The sequence below is a fragment of the Camellia sinensis genome, chromosome 4 (genome assembly GCF_055761805.1).
Source record: "Camellia sinensis isolate YWXY chromosome 4, ASM5576180v1, whole genome shotgun sequence".
In the NCBI taxonomy this organism is placed as follows: domain Eukaryota; kingdom Viridiplantae; phylum Streptophyta; class Magnoliopsida; order Ericales; family Theaceae; genus Camellia; species Camellia sinensis.
In genome coordinates this window covers 125156738-125176932 of record NC_138964.1, presented here as the reverse complement: position 1 = coordinate 125176932, position 20195 = coordinate 125156738, and the positions used below count along the sequence as shown (strand labels likewise).

General features: G+C 31.9%; 1 protein-coding gene across 1 annotated transcript; it reads right to left on the bottom strand.

The window, feature by feature from the left end:
- Positions 1–8954: 8954 nt before the first annotated feature.
- On the bottom strand, positions 8955–18723 carry LOC114263094 (3-isopropylmalate dehydrogenase, chloroplastic). Its single transcript, XM_028203593.2, has 11 exons — positions 18419–18723; positions 17649–17778; positions 17452–17563; positions 14150–14225; positions 13937–14025; positions 13153–13239; positions 10381–10497; positions 10158–10265; positions 9978–10031; positions 9717–9875; positions 8955–9363 (listed from the first exon to the last, which is right to left on the bottom strand). Exons 1-11 carry the CDS (start codon positions 18633–18635, stop codon positions 9298–9300), a joined length of 1215 nt encoding a protein of 404 aa, XP_028059394.1. The 5' UTR covers positions 18636–18723; the 3' UTR covers positions 8955–9297.
- Positions 18724–20195: the final 1472 nt, after the last annotated feature.

The following is a 20195-nucleotide window of genomic DNA, read 5'->3' as shown; positions in this document are numbered from 1 at the left end:
TAGTTCATTTATTTATAACATTTTATTAGTTGTATGAATAAAAAAATTGATACTATTTCTTTAATATTAAAATATTATTTTATCTTTTTTTATTCGTATGTTTACGTACAATTTGTATTAATTACAATTGTTTTAATTTTCCTAAATGAGTGATTGGTGTAATTATATTAAACTTATGAGATTTATTATATTTAGTAATAAATAGACTTACAACAAATGGTGAGTCACATTAAGTTTTAAGTTGTCCTATTAGGGGGAGCATAGTTTAATTTAACTCATTTAAAAGTAAACTAATGACTAAACGATCAAATTACCTACAAATTCATGAAATTTGAAATCAAATCATAAAAATCTTATAACCAAATTAGACTGGACCGGTGAAACGTCCCAAAATAAATATGATAAACTAATCTCATAAGCGGAAATAAAGTTAAAACACATTACTTTCATTTATTAGAGTTAATATACAAAAGATAACACATGCAATATACATTCATAAATAGCCCATCCTTAATCTACAACATGTGTTACAACTACTAAAGTAATGAAAGCTAAACGGATATTCATATATCCTAAAAACTTACATTTTTCCAAGTTACTGCTTAGTTACAAAAAAAATGAGTCTAGTTCAATACAATCAAGCCCTTGGCTATACAAAGAAAATACAATCAAAAGAAGCTCTTGCTCCAAATCCCTTCAAACTACTGTTTTGACGGAGGCATATCTCCAACACCTGAAAATGGTTTTTCCTAAATAGAGTGAACCAAAACCCAGTAGAAACAATCTAACACATATATATGAATCTTAACAAAGATATAAGTATGAGATACATATTCAATGCCCATAATGAATCTTTTATAGCCCTTTTTCAAAATCATGCCATGCCAAGCTTTATATCTCAATTCATGTTATCTTGATTCGTGAATCATTCACCTTTTTATCTCATTTCATGAGTCATTCACCAATTCATTCAGGCAACCAAACTGAGGGTACAACTCAGGGAGTTCCTAGCCAACACAACCATCGTACAAACACTTATATTTTGCTATTTTACAGATATTTCATCTGCGGGAATTGGCACTCGTGTATACACACGATTTTCGGGACCCTGGACACACAGGCCAACTTAATTCAATGGAGTCCATTCCCTTTCTTCTTTCAAACATGAAGTACATCCTCTTTCTTCTCCCAAATATCATACATTTACAATGTATTAAAACATAATCATATTCAATGACAACGAATGTAAGGTCCTGGTGTCCTACATTGGGAATGGATGGGGAGTTTCTGGGCTATAAAAATAAAAACTTAAACTTAGACCCTTATATAGCATCGAGGCCTTTTCCCGAGTGGTGAAATCCCTAGCAGAACTCCCCAGTTAAGTGTACTTAGGCTAGAGTAGTTTTGGGATGGGTGACCCACTGGAATAAATAAATCCGTTTGGGCGTACCCCAAAGTGGACAATATCGATGACATGTGAAGGGTTGGGGTGTTACAATGAATAAGAGATTAGTTTCAATTCGCCTAATCCTTATGCAATTTCTACAACAATCATAGCTATCATCCATCGATAGCTCAAAACAGATATTTTTGAACAGATATATAATCTTCAAGACAGATAAATTGGCCAAATTTTCATAGGTGAGAGGTAATACATATTCAACTCCACCATTTATATAAACATTCACCCAATTTCACAATTTCAATACTAATTCTAATTATTTATACAAAATAATTAATTGAGACATTTTAGTGCAAAACTCCATTTTCTTCTAAATCCATCCCAAGTATCAAACTAACAAATTAACCACACCACAACCTCATATTTACTCCCATAACCATTTCCAATACCTTCATTTGAAAACACTTATTTTGATTTTAAACCAAAACCCTAGGTTTGTTCAAAATCATCCCATATTCCAACATTTCTTACACATCAACAAATAACAAAGTTAAAACTCATAAAAGAGTGTAGAAAGTCCCTTCTTCAAGTTTAGAAGACCAAGGGAGGAGATGGAGAGACTTTAAAGATGCTGAAATCAAGCTCTATTCGGATCAAAACGTAACCCTTGATATGCTTTACCTTTTTAACAAAGGCACACGGGGTAGTGAAAATGTAGAGAGAAGTTAGGTTTTAGACATAGAGGCTTTAGATCTAGGGTTTTGAGAGAAAAAGATGTGAAAAAGTGATGAACAAGGCGCTACTACGAACTGATATACGCACAGTCCGCTTGAGCATAAGAAGTGATGCTCTATTATCAGACACAATAAATTATGCTGCTCGAGTGCAAGAAGTTCCGCTTGAGCGTAGAATGCACACTTCCAGTAATTCTGCAGATAACAGACCAACGCTTGAGCGCAAGAAAGGCCGCTCGAGCTGAACCCGCTCAAGCGTAGAAGGAACCGCTCGAGCGTAGAATATACTTTTCCAGTAGTTTTACAGACTTGCAAAAGTACTGAGAGTTCACAAAGCCCTCTCGAGCGCAAGAAGTGCTACTCGAGCAGAGGAGTAAAATTCTAGGCAACAAAGGTTTGAAAACTAAGCAACCAACCTGTTCCAAACACAACCATTACAATCCAATAACCAAATTTAAGGATGTACAAGAGAAGCAAGAAATGGACAGCACTACGAAACCATTAAACCCAAGTCCGGAATACAAAATGGGTCAGGTCTAAACCAGAATAGTTATAACCGATAAAATAAAGTTCTGTCCGGTTTGGAATCACATTTTTCACAACATAATCACAAATTATTACTCACAATTTATTTGAATATATATGTCAGCAATTTGCAAACAAAAGTATTTTAGATGATTGTTTAGAACTAATTCAATTACTATACAAAATCACACTTGTAAACATATTGTATTAACAACTTATGTACAAAAATGTAATATCAATCAGTTGAGTGTCTAGAGAAAAATAATAAATTATATATACATACATACATTTATAAACGGATCAATTTAGTTCTAAATCATAATTGTAATAATAAAATTACAGATCAATTTGTGAAGTATGGTTCGACAATTTTAAAAATTAAGACCAAATCATGTATTAAAAAAAATAAATCAAACCATGCAGTTTAGTTTAAGATTGAATGTTGCTTACTATTCACTGAACAAACTTTAAAGTTGTGTAATCAAATTTTAAATTAATTTTGAGTTATACAATACTAAGTTATTTTACTGATAAAACTGTGTCTTGTTACAAGAAGTGATAGGTAGATTAGTAACAAATAGTAAATATAATGAAATATTAAGTGGTAAATAAAGTCACATTGCGCTATAAGTAGAATCAAAACGAATGGTAAGTTTTATGCTTATAAATGGTAAGTACTTAATGATATTTCACTTATCACTCAATTAGACCCTACTTACTACTCGTTCATACTCTAATACTATTCCATCAAACTTGACTTACGATTCAATCAAACATAATCACTATTCAATAAGATCTAGTTACTATTGATTGGTAAGTTGAATGAAAACAAATTGTAGGTATAATCACAATGACTGACAAATAATAAATTAGAAATACGAATTTTAAATTATTAGACAAAATGTAAAAGTTTATCAGACTTGTGAGTAGATTTCACTTACTTCTTTATTATTTTTGGCTAATCATTTCATTCAACCATATTTACTAGTCGATGAGACTTCACTTACTAGTCAATAAGAGTTCACTTACCACTTTTTTACACTTTACTTACCATTCAGAAAAGTAGAAAGAGTGATGTGATAACTTATGGTGACTTTTTGGTTAAATCTAAAGGTTGCCCAACAAGGCCTTAGTATACTAATCAATTGAACCTCACTAGACTCCACTTACTACTCAATCAGCTTCCACTTACTATTTCATTACACTTCATTTATTACTCAATTTTGGTTCCACTTACTACTTCATTAGACTCTGCTTACTACTTGATGAGCTTCCACTTACTATTTCATTGCACTTCAATTACTACTAAATGAGCTTCTATTTACGATGTCACTAGACTCTACTTACTACTGAATGAATTTCCACTTACTACTCAATCAACCTTTACTTACTATTTCATTACACTTCACTTTACTATTCAATTTTGATTTCACTTATTACTCAATGAGCTTCCACTTATTACTTCATTAGAGGCCCTATCATGGAATGGATGTGCCCTTTAACAAACTCAATCACTTCATATTTGCAAATATTTTGATTGTGTTTGATTCTAAAAGATGAATGACAACTCTAGTTAATTGTTTCAATTCTCTTTTACGATCTTCCACCTCAAGGTATTCAGATTGTCGATGCCCTTCTTTTGAGCAAACCCATCTCCTCAATATTGCCATTTTCTACCGAATTAAATGTCATTTCAAATACATTTTTTTCAGTTAGTTGAACCATACAGTTAACATCTCTTTCAGGTGGGAGATCATTAGAATTAACGATATTCTTTTGATTGCCAATGTTGTACTCACTAGTGTCAATATCATATCATTATCATTATGTAATTCATATATAGTATTGTTATGCCCAATGTTGTTTTTTTATCTATGGTAAGTATAATAAAATTAATAAGATCAAACCAAATAGTAAGTGATATTACAATTAGTTAATGAGATTTCATTTATTATTTCATTAAATTTCACTTACTATTCAATTAAATCGTACTTACTATTTAATGAGTTTCCACTTACTACTTCACTAGACTTTACTTACTACTCAATAATCTTCCACTTATTATTTCATTACATTTCATTTGTTTCGCAAAAGAAGTTGGGACTAAAAGAGCACAAAAGGCAAAATAGGTTAAATAAGTCAATAAAATAAAATGTTACATCCAAATCATAATCATTTTACTTTTTCTCTCACAAACGTTAAAAAAGCAAAAAAAGTCAATCCAAACGAACTTTTTAGTCCCAAGCTAAAAAAAGTTCTAACTCGAAAAAGCCAACTAAAAAATTCCTAGCCAAACGATAACTAAATTAAACCTTATTTTCTATTTAATGAGACTCTACTTACTACTCGTTGATACTTTACTTACTAACTAGTAAGTGGTAAGTTGAGTCACAAAGTGTTATAAGTAGGAATGAGCATAAAAATCGAAAAAAATCATAAATCGGTCTTGTCTAAACCAAACCGCACGGTTTGGATTGGTTTTCTCACTTCACAGTTTGGTTCTGATTTTTGAAATAGGGAAACCGTACTTCACAGTTCAATCCATGATTTTATAGCTATGTTTGTTTTTTTCTTGGAACCAAACCGGACCATTTGGATTATATCATATAAGGGTAAATTATGAATACACCTCCAGATATTTTCTTAAAATAAGAATCACCTCATGTGATTCTAGAAATTACATTTCACCCATTGAGATTTCTAATTTCATAACAAATGCCCCTTTCATTAATAAATCATCAACTCAATGATTGGTCAATAATAAATAGAAATATGAATGTTAAATTATTAATACAAGCAATATGAATTTTAAACAAAATGTGAAAATGTAAAAAATTATTAGACTTAACTTAGTTCTCAGTAAGATACCACTTAATTTGACTTGATTTACTGCTCATTTAAATCTCACTTACTACTTAACGAGACTTTACTTACTATTTTATTAGATTTTGCTTACTACTAAAGTAAACATCACTTATTACTTACTTACTACTCGTTGATACTCTACTTAGGGGTTGTTTGGGATGACCTAAATAAGTGCACTTTTTGTCTTTTTATGAAAAGATGTGCAGAAAAGTAGAGAGGTGATGTGGTAGAAAAAAGATAAAAAAATAGATTATTTTTGGGTTGCCAAACTTGGCCTTATTATTCCATCAAACTTTACTAATTCATTAGATTACATTTACTACTCAATTAAATTCAATTTAATGACACTCCACTTACTATTCAATGATTTTCCCCCCCTTTAATTAGGTGAAATGTTGTTCTAACAAAACCTTAAAATTTATAAATTGAAAATATCAGATAATGTTAAAATAAAACATAGGGAAAGACATAGATAGATTCTTACATGGAGAATTACTTGAAATTTAAAAATTAAAAGCACCCTCTAATACTCTAAAATTTGTGCTAAATTAATAACACATTATATTAGCATTTCCACTCTAGATTTTGTATATATTTTTTAATTATTTTTTGGCATAACTACTTTCACTCCATATTATGTTTATTTTTTTTTTAAATATTGTTTTTTTTTTTATTTTTTAAAACACAATATAAAGTGTAAGAAATAAAATGTATAGTGTTATTTTATTTAAGAAAGTTAGGAATAAATTTATAATCAAATTTTATGTACATTAAAATAAATATAATAAAGTTAGTTTTAATTTTTTTAAAAAAATTTAAAATCCATATCATTTTATTAATTATTTTATAAACATAAAAAAATTTATATGAATTTCATATACCAACCATTTAGAAATTTTGAAAAATACAAAAAAAAATTATGAATTTAAAATCCACAATGAATTTTTTTTTTCTCCATAAATTCATATGATTGGCTATGAATTTTTTTTTACAAATTTAATATCTACAATATTTTGACAAATATATAGAAGATCTATAGGAAGATCTACAAAAGAAGATCTCTCATTTATAAATATACTTAGAAATATTTCTTATTTATCAACATTTATTATTGGCAATAAATGAATACATTTACAAAAAATGCTTTCCTTTACTTACCACAACGTGAATAACATTTGTTAATGACAATAATTAAATACATCTAAATTAGCTCATTAAAAAAATATATAGGAGACCTTCCAATTCATTTGCACACACTATGAATCAATAATCTCTTGAAGGTGTCATTTTCAATAGTAAGTATGAGTTTATATAATAGTAAGTTCTCTCATAGTAAATAGTAACTGTGACATGTCGCAAAAGTAAACTAATCTTATAAATATTTTATTAAAAATATTCAAAAGTACTTTATTTGTGAGAATCTATCTTGATTTTTCAACTAAATATTAATTATTTACTCATCAATGATCAAGATAATGCCTTATCCAAATTCAATGGTGGATATTTATTCATATAACATACCTCAAAACTATTTTTTTGTATGATAGAATTTTCCTTGTAAAAGAGGAAGAGTTTTACCATTCTATTCGGCAAGGATGCAGAAACGTACTTTGTAGGATTACTAGGAGGTCGCCACGTTGGCAACATTATAAGTAATTTCTTTTTTCGAATTTTCTTTTTTTTAAGACTTCTTTTTTTTTTTACTTTGCTAGTCAATTTTGTGTAAACAAATACAAAAATTAATTTTTTTAAAAAAAAATTAAAAAATTGATAAAACCAAATAAACCAAAAAAGCTCACTATTTTTTTGTTTATTTTTATTTTTTCTAGATTTTTTTCTTGAGTAGAATTCAGAAACCTAAGATTTATTGAATTTTTTTTTTAAATTTACTAAAACCGAAAATAAGCCAATAAAAAAAATCACCAAAAAGCAAATCCCAAATACCCGTGTGAGCCTACTTTATTTAGTTTAAAATTTAAAAATTTTATTTGAGCATTACTTCAAATTTAAAATTTTATATTTAAATAGTTTTACCTTTTAAAAAAAATAGTTACTGTAGTAACAAATTTTTTAGCTTATTTATCTTTTAGCTCAAAAAACTCAAAATAGACTTTAAAAAATTAACCTTTTTAAAGTTGAGGTTGGGAAATTTTGGTAAGTTGATTTTTTTAAGCTATAAAGTTATACTTTGCTGTTTTTATTTAAAGTTGTACTTTGGTCTATCTATATATTTGTCTTATAATTTTCCTAAAAAAAATTTGGGATTGGAATGTTTTTGTAAGTAGTTTTTTTAAGCTATTTTTTTTTAAATAAACGTCATAGAATTTATTTTATTTTATTTTATTTATGTCACCTCATGAAATTTAGATATCCTATGTCTAGTTTTGAATGTAAAGCTTTCACCAATGATTCATCCCACTAAAAACATCACCACTAATAGCACTAATGCATTAAAAAAGTAAAAAAAAAAAAAAAAACACAACTCCAAGACCAAAACATCACATCATTAATGGCAGGACCCACTGTCACCTAATTAGTGGGAGCACTAATTAGTGCTCCCAAGCATTTTTCGTAAAGCTTGAGGAAAATAACAGATATTCATACTTTTAATTTCTCAAAAACATGATTTATTTATTTATCATCTTGTTTGTTACAAAAGAATGTGAGAAGCTAAAATGAGAGTGCATTTTTGCTAGGTATTTTGTTGTTATAATAATGTAACACAAAAATAAATAAATAAATTCAATACCTGCCCTTTTCCTCTTCTCCCCCAAAACGTCATTTTGAGACCTTATAAGATGCACTATAGGAAATGCACTATAAAATATCTAAATTCATCAATCAATTAGTCCCACCCGGTTATCCAAAAAAATTTGTCGCTGGAAAGTTCAAGCATGACCTTCTAACATGAGTCTGCACAAATTGATCAACCAAAAAATGAACTGCAACAAATATAGACCACTATGGCCCTATTTAGTAGAGTTTATTTCCAACTTATTTCAACTTTTAGCTTAATTTAAACTATTTTGATGTGTTTGGTTCAACTTAACAATACAGTTTATAATTTTTTCTAAGTCAAAAATCAACTTATTCTTTGAATGAAGGAGGAGAAACTTAATTTATAAGTAAAAAATCAGCTTATGTTCACAACTATAAGTTATAAGCTGTTAAACTATAAGTTATAATCACTTTTGTACAACTCTACCAAACGGAGCCTATGTCTTGCACCTGCAAACATTTTATTAATATCTACCTCATAGAACTAAATAGTATCTAAAATTTGAAAAAACCTAAAAACACAAAAATAGATCAGGACAAGACAACCCTCCCACCGACATGAGTTGGAGCTTACCTTTTTGTGAGTCTCACAGTGAGAAGGTGGTGTTCGATTTTGTAATTGGTTTCTGTGCAAAACAGAACTGCTAAAATTTACAAAAGCAAATCATGTCCAAATTCCATGTTAAAAATCTGAATCATTATTGCATCATCATTTTCATGTTACAACAGCTCGATTGCCAGCATAAATCTAAAGCCTAGTAACTAAGATACAACTGTTAGAAATGCTGAGTCCAAAAAATTAGCAGACGACTAGGAGGACGGATTGAGGAGAAACTGAGAAGGACTAGACTTCTGAGAAATTTTCAAGAATGAAATCCAAGTGACGGTTTCCAACTGAGCACCAAAAATATCTGGTTCTCAAAATCCTCTTGGAGTACACAAACACTGTTGGATTTTATGAACCCATAACTTTAGGGCTCATCTTTCTTTAATTCATACGACAACAGGATCAATGGACTTCACCAGCTCTTTGCCCATCTCTTTGCATCCAACCAATTTCTGATAAAACAAGCATTAGCCATTTAACGCCAATCAGAAAATTATTCAAGAAAAATTCAGCAACTATATTAACAATAAAGGTTTGATTCGCATTTTCAAAGTATATAAAGAAAAGTTTCCACTACACTAGATGGGGAGAAATAGCTTTCTCTTGATTAATAACCATCACTCACGATGCAAAGCCAAAAAAATAAAATAAAATAAATAATAAATCATTTTGCTCCACAACAAATGCCGGATTAGGAAAGAAAAATGGAGAATAACAAAAGCAAAAATCCGTATGACTAAAGTGAATGGTCCACAACAGAAAAAGATGACAAAAGAAAAAAAAAAAGAGTACACAATCCACATACATTTCCTTCCGATTCGGAGTATATGTCACCAGTACGAAACCCCCTATTCAGAGTATCCAAGACTGCGGTCTCAATTCTCTGGGCAGCCTTCTCTTCCCCCAAGCCATACTTCAGAAGCATAGCAGCACTGAGCACAGTTGCTAAAGGGTTTGCTTTATCCTGCACATTAGACCAGTGTGCAGCACAAATATTCACATGCATTTACAAAAATGATAGCATTTATATTCAGAGGAAACAAAATTGAATTATTGTAATTTCAACCTGTCCAGCAATATCAGGTGCAGACCCATGTATGGGTTCGAATAGTCCAGGCCCCTGGACACATGAATAATTGCCAAAAAAAAATTATTCGACTACATGAAAACTCCCATTTATGAAAAAAAGAATACTACAAAGAAACAAACACCCAAAACTAAAATCGTGCAAGTGATTTTCCAATACCGCTTCGCCAAGACTAGCAGATGGAAGCATCCCAATACTCCCCGTAATCATTGAAGCCTCATCAGATAAAATATCGCCAAATATATTGTTTGTCACAATTGTGTCAAACTGCAATAGTTTGTGGTTAGAGAGATAAGACCTATAATTTATTCAATGCACTTTGGATTAGCCATAAATAGAGTGAGAGATAAATTACACAACTTATTGTAAAGATAAGGCAAACCTGTTTTGGATTACGAACGAGCTGCATTGCAGCGTTGTCAACATACATGTGAGAGAGTTCAACATCAGGGTACTCTGATGCTATTGCCATTACTCTTTTCCTCCAAAGCATTGATGCCTGGCCAATATAACAAAATAATGAAACCTCATCAATATGGCATTGTAGTTCGAACTTTAGCCTCATGTATTTACCATTATTGTAACATTTAAGTTTTCAGAGAAGCAAACATGAACTTTATTATTAATTCACACATTGCATTTATTTAGTTATATTCTACTAGATATTTTAACCTCACAACTACACAGTTTATGATATACCATTATTGTTCCTAGTTCTACATAAGCATTGCTTAGAACCATTTACTAGGAAGCACGGATACAGATACGGGATACGGATACGATACGATACGGATACGGCGATACGGAAAAATTTGAAAAACTAGGGTACGGGCATGGCAGGGATACGTTCGTAAAAATATTATTTTTACAATTTTTAGTAATGCAGTATGTATAAAAATAAAACCTATAACAAAAGACAACTTGATAAAGAAGAAAGATTCCTATAAAACTAAAAGTCTTCAAGGTCAATAGCTTCAACTTGTTCCCCTTCTTCAGTGAATATCACAGGACCTTAGCTAAAGCCAAAAAACCATTATTAAATAAAAATTTCAGCAACTATACTTTTTTAAGTCATCAATGATAACCTAGGAAGCATGGATACGGATATGGCGATATGGATATAGCGATACGTCAAAATTTGAAAAAATATGATACAGGTACGGCGGGAATACGTTCGTAAAAAAATATATATTTTTATAATTTTAATAATGTAATATGCATGAAAATAAAACTTAAAGTAAATTAATAAATAAAGAGAGAGATTCCTATTAACCTAAAAGTCTTCAAACATTCATAAAACATCCAAAACTAAAAACAAAAGCAAATGCAAATTAAATATCATCTTTACATGCCAACACCAAAAAAAGAATGAGAGCAAAGACAAGAAACGTGAGAGAGTGAGAAAGCGAGAGAGAAGTGAGAGAGACAATAAGGATACATCAATTTGACAAATTCTATTACTTTAACTTTTACTATATTCCTCTTATCAAAGAACTAAACAAAATATTATAAGTAATATGTAACTTCGAGTATCCGATACTTCAAAATTAAGTATCCGATACTTCAAAATTAATAAAAAATTAATTAAGAAGTATCCGATACGTACCCGCAAGTATCCAAGGAGTATCGGTATCCGATAAGTATCCGATATGGATACGTCTCCCCTTTTGAAGTATCCGTGCTTCATAAACCATTTAACAAACTAATAGTGTGCATTTTGCAAAAAATTTTACAAATTTAGTATTGTGTGCTGAAACAAGAGCGTATTCAGTAGAAATAGTAACAGTAAAACATAGTAAAAAGTAGTTGGCACTGGCAGGCTCCACATGCAGGGATCTAAGCTATTCGATTGAACATCACCCCTCACATTGACTGGTATTCGAATTGAACCAGACCCCAAAAGGACGATCTTTCTGTGCATTGAAACGATTAAGAGGCTTTTTATAATTTTTTGGGATCAAGCACTGCAGAGAAGAAGATAAAATTCCAGAAGTTAAGTTCATTTGGTCACAAGCAACAAAGCCCAGTTACTGTACCAATGAAGGAGAAGACATGGCCCACACTGAAGATACTACCAGTTGAGGGAAAGCCAAAGAGGAATTGGACCGAGGCAATCATCAAATGCATGGTGGCCTATAATTTAATGGAAAGTAATGGTCATAGATGGTAACAAGATTCTTGTAGCCAATCCCAAAAAAAGTTACGACAATATATTGTCAAGGTGAGTTGAAATGAGATAAACATTCCGTGCATGATAAAGGACTGACATCAATGAAGGGTTATCTAACTTAACACCATTGATAAGATGATTTAGCAGTGACCTTCCGTACTCACTCATGATTGGACGTTTTTGGATACCATAAACTATACAAAGCTGATCATAGTTGCTCTCATGGAAACTTAGGATAAGTAAAAAACACAGGCCTATGTAGGGCATGCAATGGATTCATTCTCTAATTCCACAAACATGTACCAACCAGGAGTCCAACAAAACCAGGGCTGTTACCAACTTGCCACTGTTCGTGTCTCAAGGATGTTAAGTATCCATTCTTTAAAAATTTCTTTAAAAGGGAACTTAGAGAAGATGATTATGTGGGGCACAGAGATGGCTGACCTATAGTTCAACACTTCCCATTACATGGCCTTTTTTGGTATGTTATGTGGTGATAGATATATACTTGATCTTGCTGATCAAAAAATATATATATATGTATACACATACTTGACCTTTCTGACCATTCTTTTATTTATTTATTTATTTCTCTTTCTGGTTTCTTATACCAGTCACCTACCAATCAAACTTTTCTGTCTTCTAAATCTTTCAAAAGGTCCAGCATCTCATGTGTGTATTAATTGGTTGGTGTTATGTAACATTTACGGAGAATGTGTATACTATCAATCTATAGAATGTGATTTGCAGTCTAAAATATCATTTGTTACTGCATTCGGAAATGTTTGCAGAAACCAGCAAATCATTACTTATTTTCTCTCTTTCTTTCGGCTTTGAGATGGTCATGAAAGTGGAACCAAAGTAAATTTCCCAAATAACACCTTAAATTGAAAAAAGATATAGTATAGGATATGTAAAACAATAAAACGATTTTTTTTTTTTAAAAAAAAAAAAAAAAAAAGGAACTGTCAACTGCAAAGCTACCTCCAAGACATTTGCTTTATCAACAGAACAGAGTTTCCCACGCCGCTTCTGAGCAGTCTCAAATGCAATGCGAGCAATACGATCAATCTATGAAGAAAGATTTTCACATCAAACAAAAAAAATATGAAGAAATGTAGTATACACATAATATACAATGACAAGTGAAAATAGGCTTCTTTAAGAGTGGCTTGGGAAAGCTACAATCTCAGTCAGTTCAGGATTGTCTAAATGCACTTGGATTTTCTTTGATTGATGGTGTGCCAACTTAATCCACTAAAAAAATTAACAGACCCCAAATCTGAGATCTCTGAAAACAGGCAACCAGGGTGAAATTACCGTTTAGGGGAAGAGATACTACTGTCTTCTCTTTTCAGTGGGCAAAATAATTTATTTTGAGGTATCCTTTTCTCTTACCTTCTGTCTATATAAGCAGGACAAAAAAGTAATGCAGTCCTTCGGAAAAGAAGAAATTTTCATTTACTAACACCATAGATTATTTGTTCCACTTTCACTCATAAATTAGCCATTCATCAAAAACCCAAATAGAGCTCACCTAGGATCAGTTTTATTTAGTCTAGCTGGACTACAGTAAATTGTAACCACAAAACTTATAACATTGAAGACATAACAAAGATTAAAATTAAAAATGTAACTATAATAGTTTTCTAGATCTCGTTTCACAGGTTAATATCTGTGGAAGGGGTGGAGGGGGCGATGAAAGTAAAATTCTGGTATCATTCACATGGAAGTTCACTGGTAAAGGGAAGTTGCATCAGAGAACTACCTCATAGGTAGCATAGACCTCAGTGTTGAAACCAATCTCCTCACCATTCTCATTTGAGCCAAAACCCCTTGGTTTTCCAAAATAAATACCTATCGTCAGGAAAAAGAGTCAGAATCCCAAAAAATAAAATACAAATGAGCAAAAGAAAAGAAAAGAGGCATAATGCAGAAAACTCATTCTGAATGACCTTAGCTTACATCCAAGTGCACTAACCTCCTGTAAGCTCCCTCACAACCATGAGGTCAACGCCTTCAGCAACCTCTTTCTTCAAAGTTGAAGCATCTACTAACTGGATTTGGTAAACACAGAGAATGAACATCTAAAAGTGGAAAACAACATATAGCATATTCATAGACACATTGCATACAAAAAGGCAATAATGAGAGTAACAAAACACAGTCTCTTGTCAAATGGGTACTCATGAACATTCTAGAAAAGATAAGGCTCATGTTTAAACTAATTCATGGATTTGTTTGCAGGGGCAGCCCTATGTATTGGAATGATTACTGGGTCAACTCACCCCATCAAATTGAAAATATTCAGCTAGATATATAAAATTTATTCACAAAATACGCATAAGATTTATCATGTGAGAGCATCAAGAAGAATGAAAACACTGGTTCAATCTTGTCTCTTTGTTATTGATGACTGGGGCCCAATCCAGCACAAAGGCCCAAGGCCCTAACCTGGCCCACACCCTCCTTGGAGAGAGAAGCCTAAGCTCAACACCACAGGCCAGCTCGGTCGGTCATCTAACTTGCAGATCAAGGCTGCTGACCCCGATTGTAAGGTCAATTTCCCATTAAACCTTAGCTGCACCAAACGTGGCGGTCAGACAATGCCAAAACTCTGGACCCTCACCTACCACTTGATCCCGTAGGAATGTTAGAACACGGTCCCTAAAGCAGATACGCCACGTGGCATCCTCTAAGAGGGGTACCAAAGATCCATTGAGGTAACAAGTAAGAAATCCTACCCACGCACAAACACATTTTTCTACGCACTAGTATCATATCATCTCTATCCTCAAGCAAGACTTAGACATCTAACTTCTCCATCGGCGGCCTGAAAGGAAGACACCCACCAGTTAATCCTTCCGGGCTTGTTTTGCAGGTTAACGACGGCAAGAGGCTGGTTTAAGACACACGGACTATTTCTCTCTCTAGTCATTGGGCCACCGGGAAGCTGCTATCATCAGTTATCATTTGAGGTCAATCTAATCTTTTTGTTTGGTACTTTAGAGTTAATCTAGTAAACAAACAAAATATTAAAAAGTAGTTTTTTTTTTTTTGAATTAGCGTAAACAGAATTGAGTTCAAAATAAACAATATTATAATTAATTTCATTTAGCAAGGGTTGGTTTGATGCAATGTGACTTTGTGTGTTGAAAAATTTAAGTGACCCCATCAGCAAAATTCCTAGAGTCACCAACGATCACTTGTACCACAGGCTTCTTCAATGGAAACTAACATGCAAGTTTCTTTTGATAAAATTATGCTGCAGAGACACAGGTAGACTAGCAGCCACAATAATGGTAACCATCAACTAAAAATTCAACAAATATACTCACCATCAACATAAACTGATATATAGTCAAAGCTTCAGGAAGGATAAGGTTTAGGATTCAATTATGTCTGTGCCCTTAAAAGGTAAACCAATAAATAAATATTTTAGAAAAAGTAAAAAAGGAAATTATTCATTTCAACATGTCTTTTTGTACCTGCACAAGTTGTAGACTCTACTTGACTTTAAGGATTTGACTTTCACAAGACATGGCTCATGAATGCACAGTACAAAAATTGAAATGAGAAGTCAATGTATCACTTGTTGCCAGGTGAATGAAAAGATTCCACTCCACTTACATGGATGCCAAAATTTTCAAATAATAGAAGTTCAAAAATTACATTTATATCTACAAGCTAGTTTACATGGACACATCTAACTGCTTGCCAGCCTCAAAATAAGTATCATATCAATGGAAAAGCTGCAAAGGGATTTATCAGATCATAACCTTGGATTTAATTGAAGGACAAAAATCATTTTGAATTTAATTTGATCTTTCATAATTTATAATTAAAAAAAGGGGGTCACAACCTCCTATATGAAATTTCAGATCTTCAAAATATGTAATAGACTGAATTTTATATGCTTCGTTATAGCTCAATGGCATCCATACAACCAAAAATTAATGCGTAGCATTATTATTAGTAATTCCACACAAACCACAAATATGTAAGAATAGGGATCTACTAAAAATCTTTTGTAAAACAAGGACATACTAGCTTAGAAAATGAAGAACTTATTTATCATAAGCTAACATAAGAAATAGAATTTTTTAAATATATATTTTTTTTAATGTGTTTTCAATAATGGTGATATGAGATAAGTTTTTTAATTTATTTTTATTTATAATATTAGCTAAGCATTAGGCCTTAATCTTGGGGGTGTCAAGGGATACCCATGAACCTGATTCTCAAATATAAATCAAAAGCTACAAATTAGACCCTCATCAATTTCAGGTCCAAAACAAAAAATGTTTGGTCATAGTCTTTGGCCAGGAAAATCATGTCCCTAATTAAGTGCTTTATTTCACCAAGGTTATAAAGAAAATGCAGGTAAAAGTGGAACACAAGTGTGATTGTGTATACATATCACCAGGAAAGAAATAGTTTCCAAAACCATATGTGACCTGTAATTTGTCTGTCTATTGACAAACTGTCTACACAGAAGGATCATAAATAGATACCTAATATTGACCTATTGACATATACGAAATAGTGGGGTTCCAGATACAATTGACAACCACAATGAAAGCCTTTGGAGTATTGATTAGGTCATGCTGAAGGCAAATCAAATCAATATACACTGAAAAGAGTGTTTTATGCTGAATTTTATGATTTCATAATGTTATTTTTCCCTAGAGTATTTAATAGATTCATTCGATAGTTTAGGAATTAAATACAGGCATAGGGATTAGAGTTAGGGTTTGGGAAATTAGGGTTTGAATTAAATACTTGTTCACTATTTGAAAAGTTTTGTGCAAACCTAGATTGTTTTTATTGATTGATGGACTGAATAAGAAGATCATGGAAATGGACATCCACTCCAAAGCCAACCAAGAATTTATTATACACACAGCATAACTTATGACAAAGTGTGGCAAGAACTGTTACTTGGGTATTTGAATTTCAAGCCCTTCATTGTAACCATATTTAATCCCATTAAGAGTCATGTGATAATGCCTCACATAGTATAAAAAAAACTTGGGCATTACTACCGCAGCCAAATGGAGATGCTATCATTTACCAAATCTCACAGGGAACTGACTCAACTTAGTATTTTCTTTTGGCCAAATGCTTGTTACCTTTGATCAGAGACACATTAGAGAACTTTATTCTCCCCTTCATTAAATTCAAACACTATTTACTGGTACATAATCAAATTTGAAAACTTTTAGAATACAAAGCAAGAGACTAGAACTCTGCATCATTTAAATGTAATAGGCCATGGAATACCTGTGGCAGGACAGAAGCTGGCCTCAAATTTGCAAAGACCTTAAGACCTGCCCGAAGCTGAAGTAATCCTGTCTCAGGCTTTAAATGTTTTTCATTATTATCCCATTTATATCTGGAAAACAAAAATCAACCATCACAGAAACTAATGCCAACACAGAGAACCAAGTGGAATTGTGAAGGTAAGGAGATGCAATTACCCTCCAATTGCACCAAGAAGAACAGCATCAGATTTCTTTGCAGCCGAAAGGGTCTCCTCCGGCAATGGAACTCCAGTCAAATCCAAGGCAGCCCCACCCACAGGCATCTCCTTGAAGCCAAATTCAATCCCTGGATACAAAATGCCAATTTTAACTCACTGTTACACCCTAAAAGTAATTTCGAGTGTGCCAGCAACATTGAAAAACCCTATAAGCCAAATACTTAACAAGCGACTATGTAGAAGTTATTTTTGCCTCAGATGAAGAGGACTTGAACAATGAGTGCCAAGTTGAGAACCAATTTGCAAGGAGAAAGATAAATTTGATAAATTATAGAAAGAAGTGGAGAAACAGAGAAAGATTGGATAGGAAATTTTAATTGATTAATTGAATAGCACTATTTCAAGTTGAAGTACATTACCTTTCTAAATGCAATAATTTAAATCTACTTAAAAAATAAAGGACATCTACAAACCCTGGATATCTCCTTGAAATAAAATTTAATCCTAATGCATAATGGCAATTAAACTTATTAAACCCTAAACCCTGAAAAAAAAACAACAACTGGGTTTGGTTCTGAACCCCGTTGAAAAAAGGACAAAATTTCGTAGACTAAACTATACATTACAGCAATGTTGATCCCGAGAACAACATTCAGCCACATAAACAAACAGGAACAATTCGAATCATGCTCTTTTTTTTTTTTCCTTTGTTTTCTCGGTAAACAAACGGAAAATGAAGCTAGGATTTTGAGAAAAGGGGTTTTGTACCTTCGAGAGAGCCAGCGAGCTGGAGGGCGTTCTTGGCAACGGAGATGACTTCGGGGCCGATGCCATCGCCGGCAAGAAGAGTGATGGAGTAGCGCCTTGAGGGTGAGGTGGCGGAGCAGCGGATCGTAGCGAATTTAGGGGCGTGTTTGGATAAAGATTTGGAATGGAAATGATGGGTTTTGAAGGGTTTCACAGTGAGTTGCAGAGAAGCCGCCATTGCTGATGAGGACTCACAAGAGAACGACTGTCCTCAGCGCACTGATAGCTTTTTGTTCAAAATCTATTTTTAGGTTATTACACGGAGATTCCTAGATTATTGAAAAATATTTATTTTGACTTTTAAATTATAAAAATTATATAAATAGATTTTTAAAATATTGGGAAGTATTATTTTACCTCTTAAGGGATAATCTTTGAAAGATTAATGATTCAGCCTCGACCTCAAATTCGAGGTTCGAATTTGCCTCGAAATTTACTTCTTCTTCTTCTTCTTTTTCTTCTTCTTCTTTTTTTTTTTTTAGGGTGATTATGTATAGGGGTGTGCTAAAAAATTAGACATTTTGTAAGTGAGTTGGGTTGGACTGATTGGATAATAAAATTGACTGATCAATTTTTTTTAATTTAATTTAATTTTATTTGTTAGGCTGTGTTGGTTTTTTTTTTAAATTTTTTTTTTAATGGTGGTTATGTGTAGGGGTGTGCCAAAAAATTAGACATCTTGTACTAACTCATTGTACAAAATTATATGGAATTAACGAATTTTAACCAACAGTTTAACTGATCAGTCAATTAAATTGGACTGGTTAAATGATAAAATTGACTGATCAGTTTTATCAACTGATCAGTTAAACTGTTGATTAAATTTTATTAATTTCATATAATTTTATATGATGAGTTGATGCGAAATGTATAATATTTTATATTAGACTTTTAAAAAAAAAAAAAACTAAACTAACTAACACAGCAGCCCCAAAAAAAAAACGGCATTCGAGCCAAATTCGAGGCCTCGAATTCGAGGCCTCTATCACGATTGATTTTGAAAAAATAATTAAAAAATAATTTTTAACTTTTAATTAAGTTTTTCAACATTTTTAGAAAATGATTTTAAAAGTTGATAAAAAATTATTTTTTTACTTTTTGAGTTAATATTTATTTATGATTTCACATTACAATAAAATAATCAAAATATCTCAAACGGTGATTTGCCCTATTCCTCAACTTGTAAACATGGAGGGTAGTTCATGTAATTTCACACCTTGCTTTTTGCTAACTTCCCAAATAGTATTCTAGCGTTTTTAGCTGTCTCAAGTTGTGTTTTTAAAGTTGCACAACGCAGCTTTTATTTGGGTTCTCAAATCACCCCTAAATTATAAAAATACTAGGGATAACCCATGCCTGAATGCACGGTCAATAATTTTTTTGGTACCACACGGGTAACGGAATTCAATTGTAATAAATCAATTTAAAATGATATATTACTCTAGTTTAATACTTCACAAATAAGAAGTTGAAATTGTTTCTACATAGTAAACTGACAAAAACATTCATAAATTTCAAATAACAAACTTCAAAATTACAGTTCAAATAATGAATTTTATATTACAGTGTAGCATAAGCAAATAATAGAATCTAAAAATATTTGCTAAAATTCAAGTCCAAACAACAAATTTTAGAATTCAATCCACGTCAAAATGACACATGTATAGCAAACCTTCAATAAAAAGATGTTACTAAATTAGTATCATAACTGGTAATCTTTTCACTTTATCAAATTTCA

Excerpts from the sequence above, each read along its gene's own strand:
- LOC114263094 (XM_028203593.2), bottom strand. The coding sequence starts at position 18,635 with ATGGCGGCTTCTCTGCAACTCACTGTGAAACCCTTCAAAACCCATCAT. Across the intron at positions 17,779-18,418 it reads GCTCGCTGGCTCTCTCGAAG|GGATTGAATTTGGCTTCAAG; the intron begins GTACAAAACCCC and ends TTTTGTATCCAG. Across the intron at positions 14,226-17,451 it reads CAGCTTCTGTCCTGCCACAG|TTAGTAGATGCTTCAACTTT; the intron begins GTATTCCATGGC and ends TACCAAATCCAG.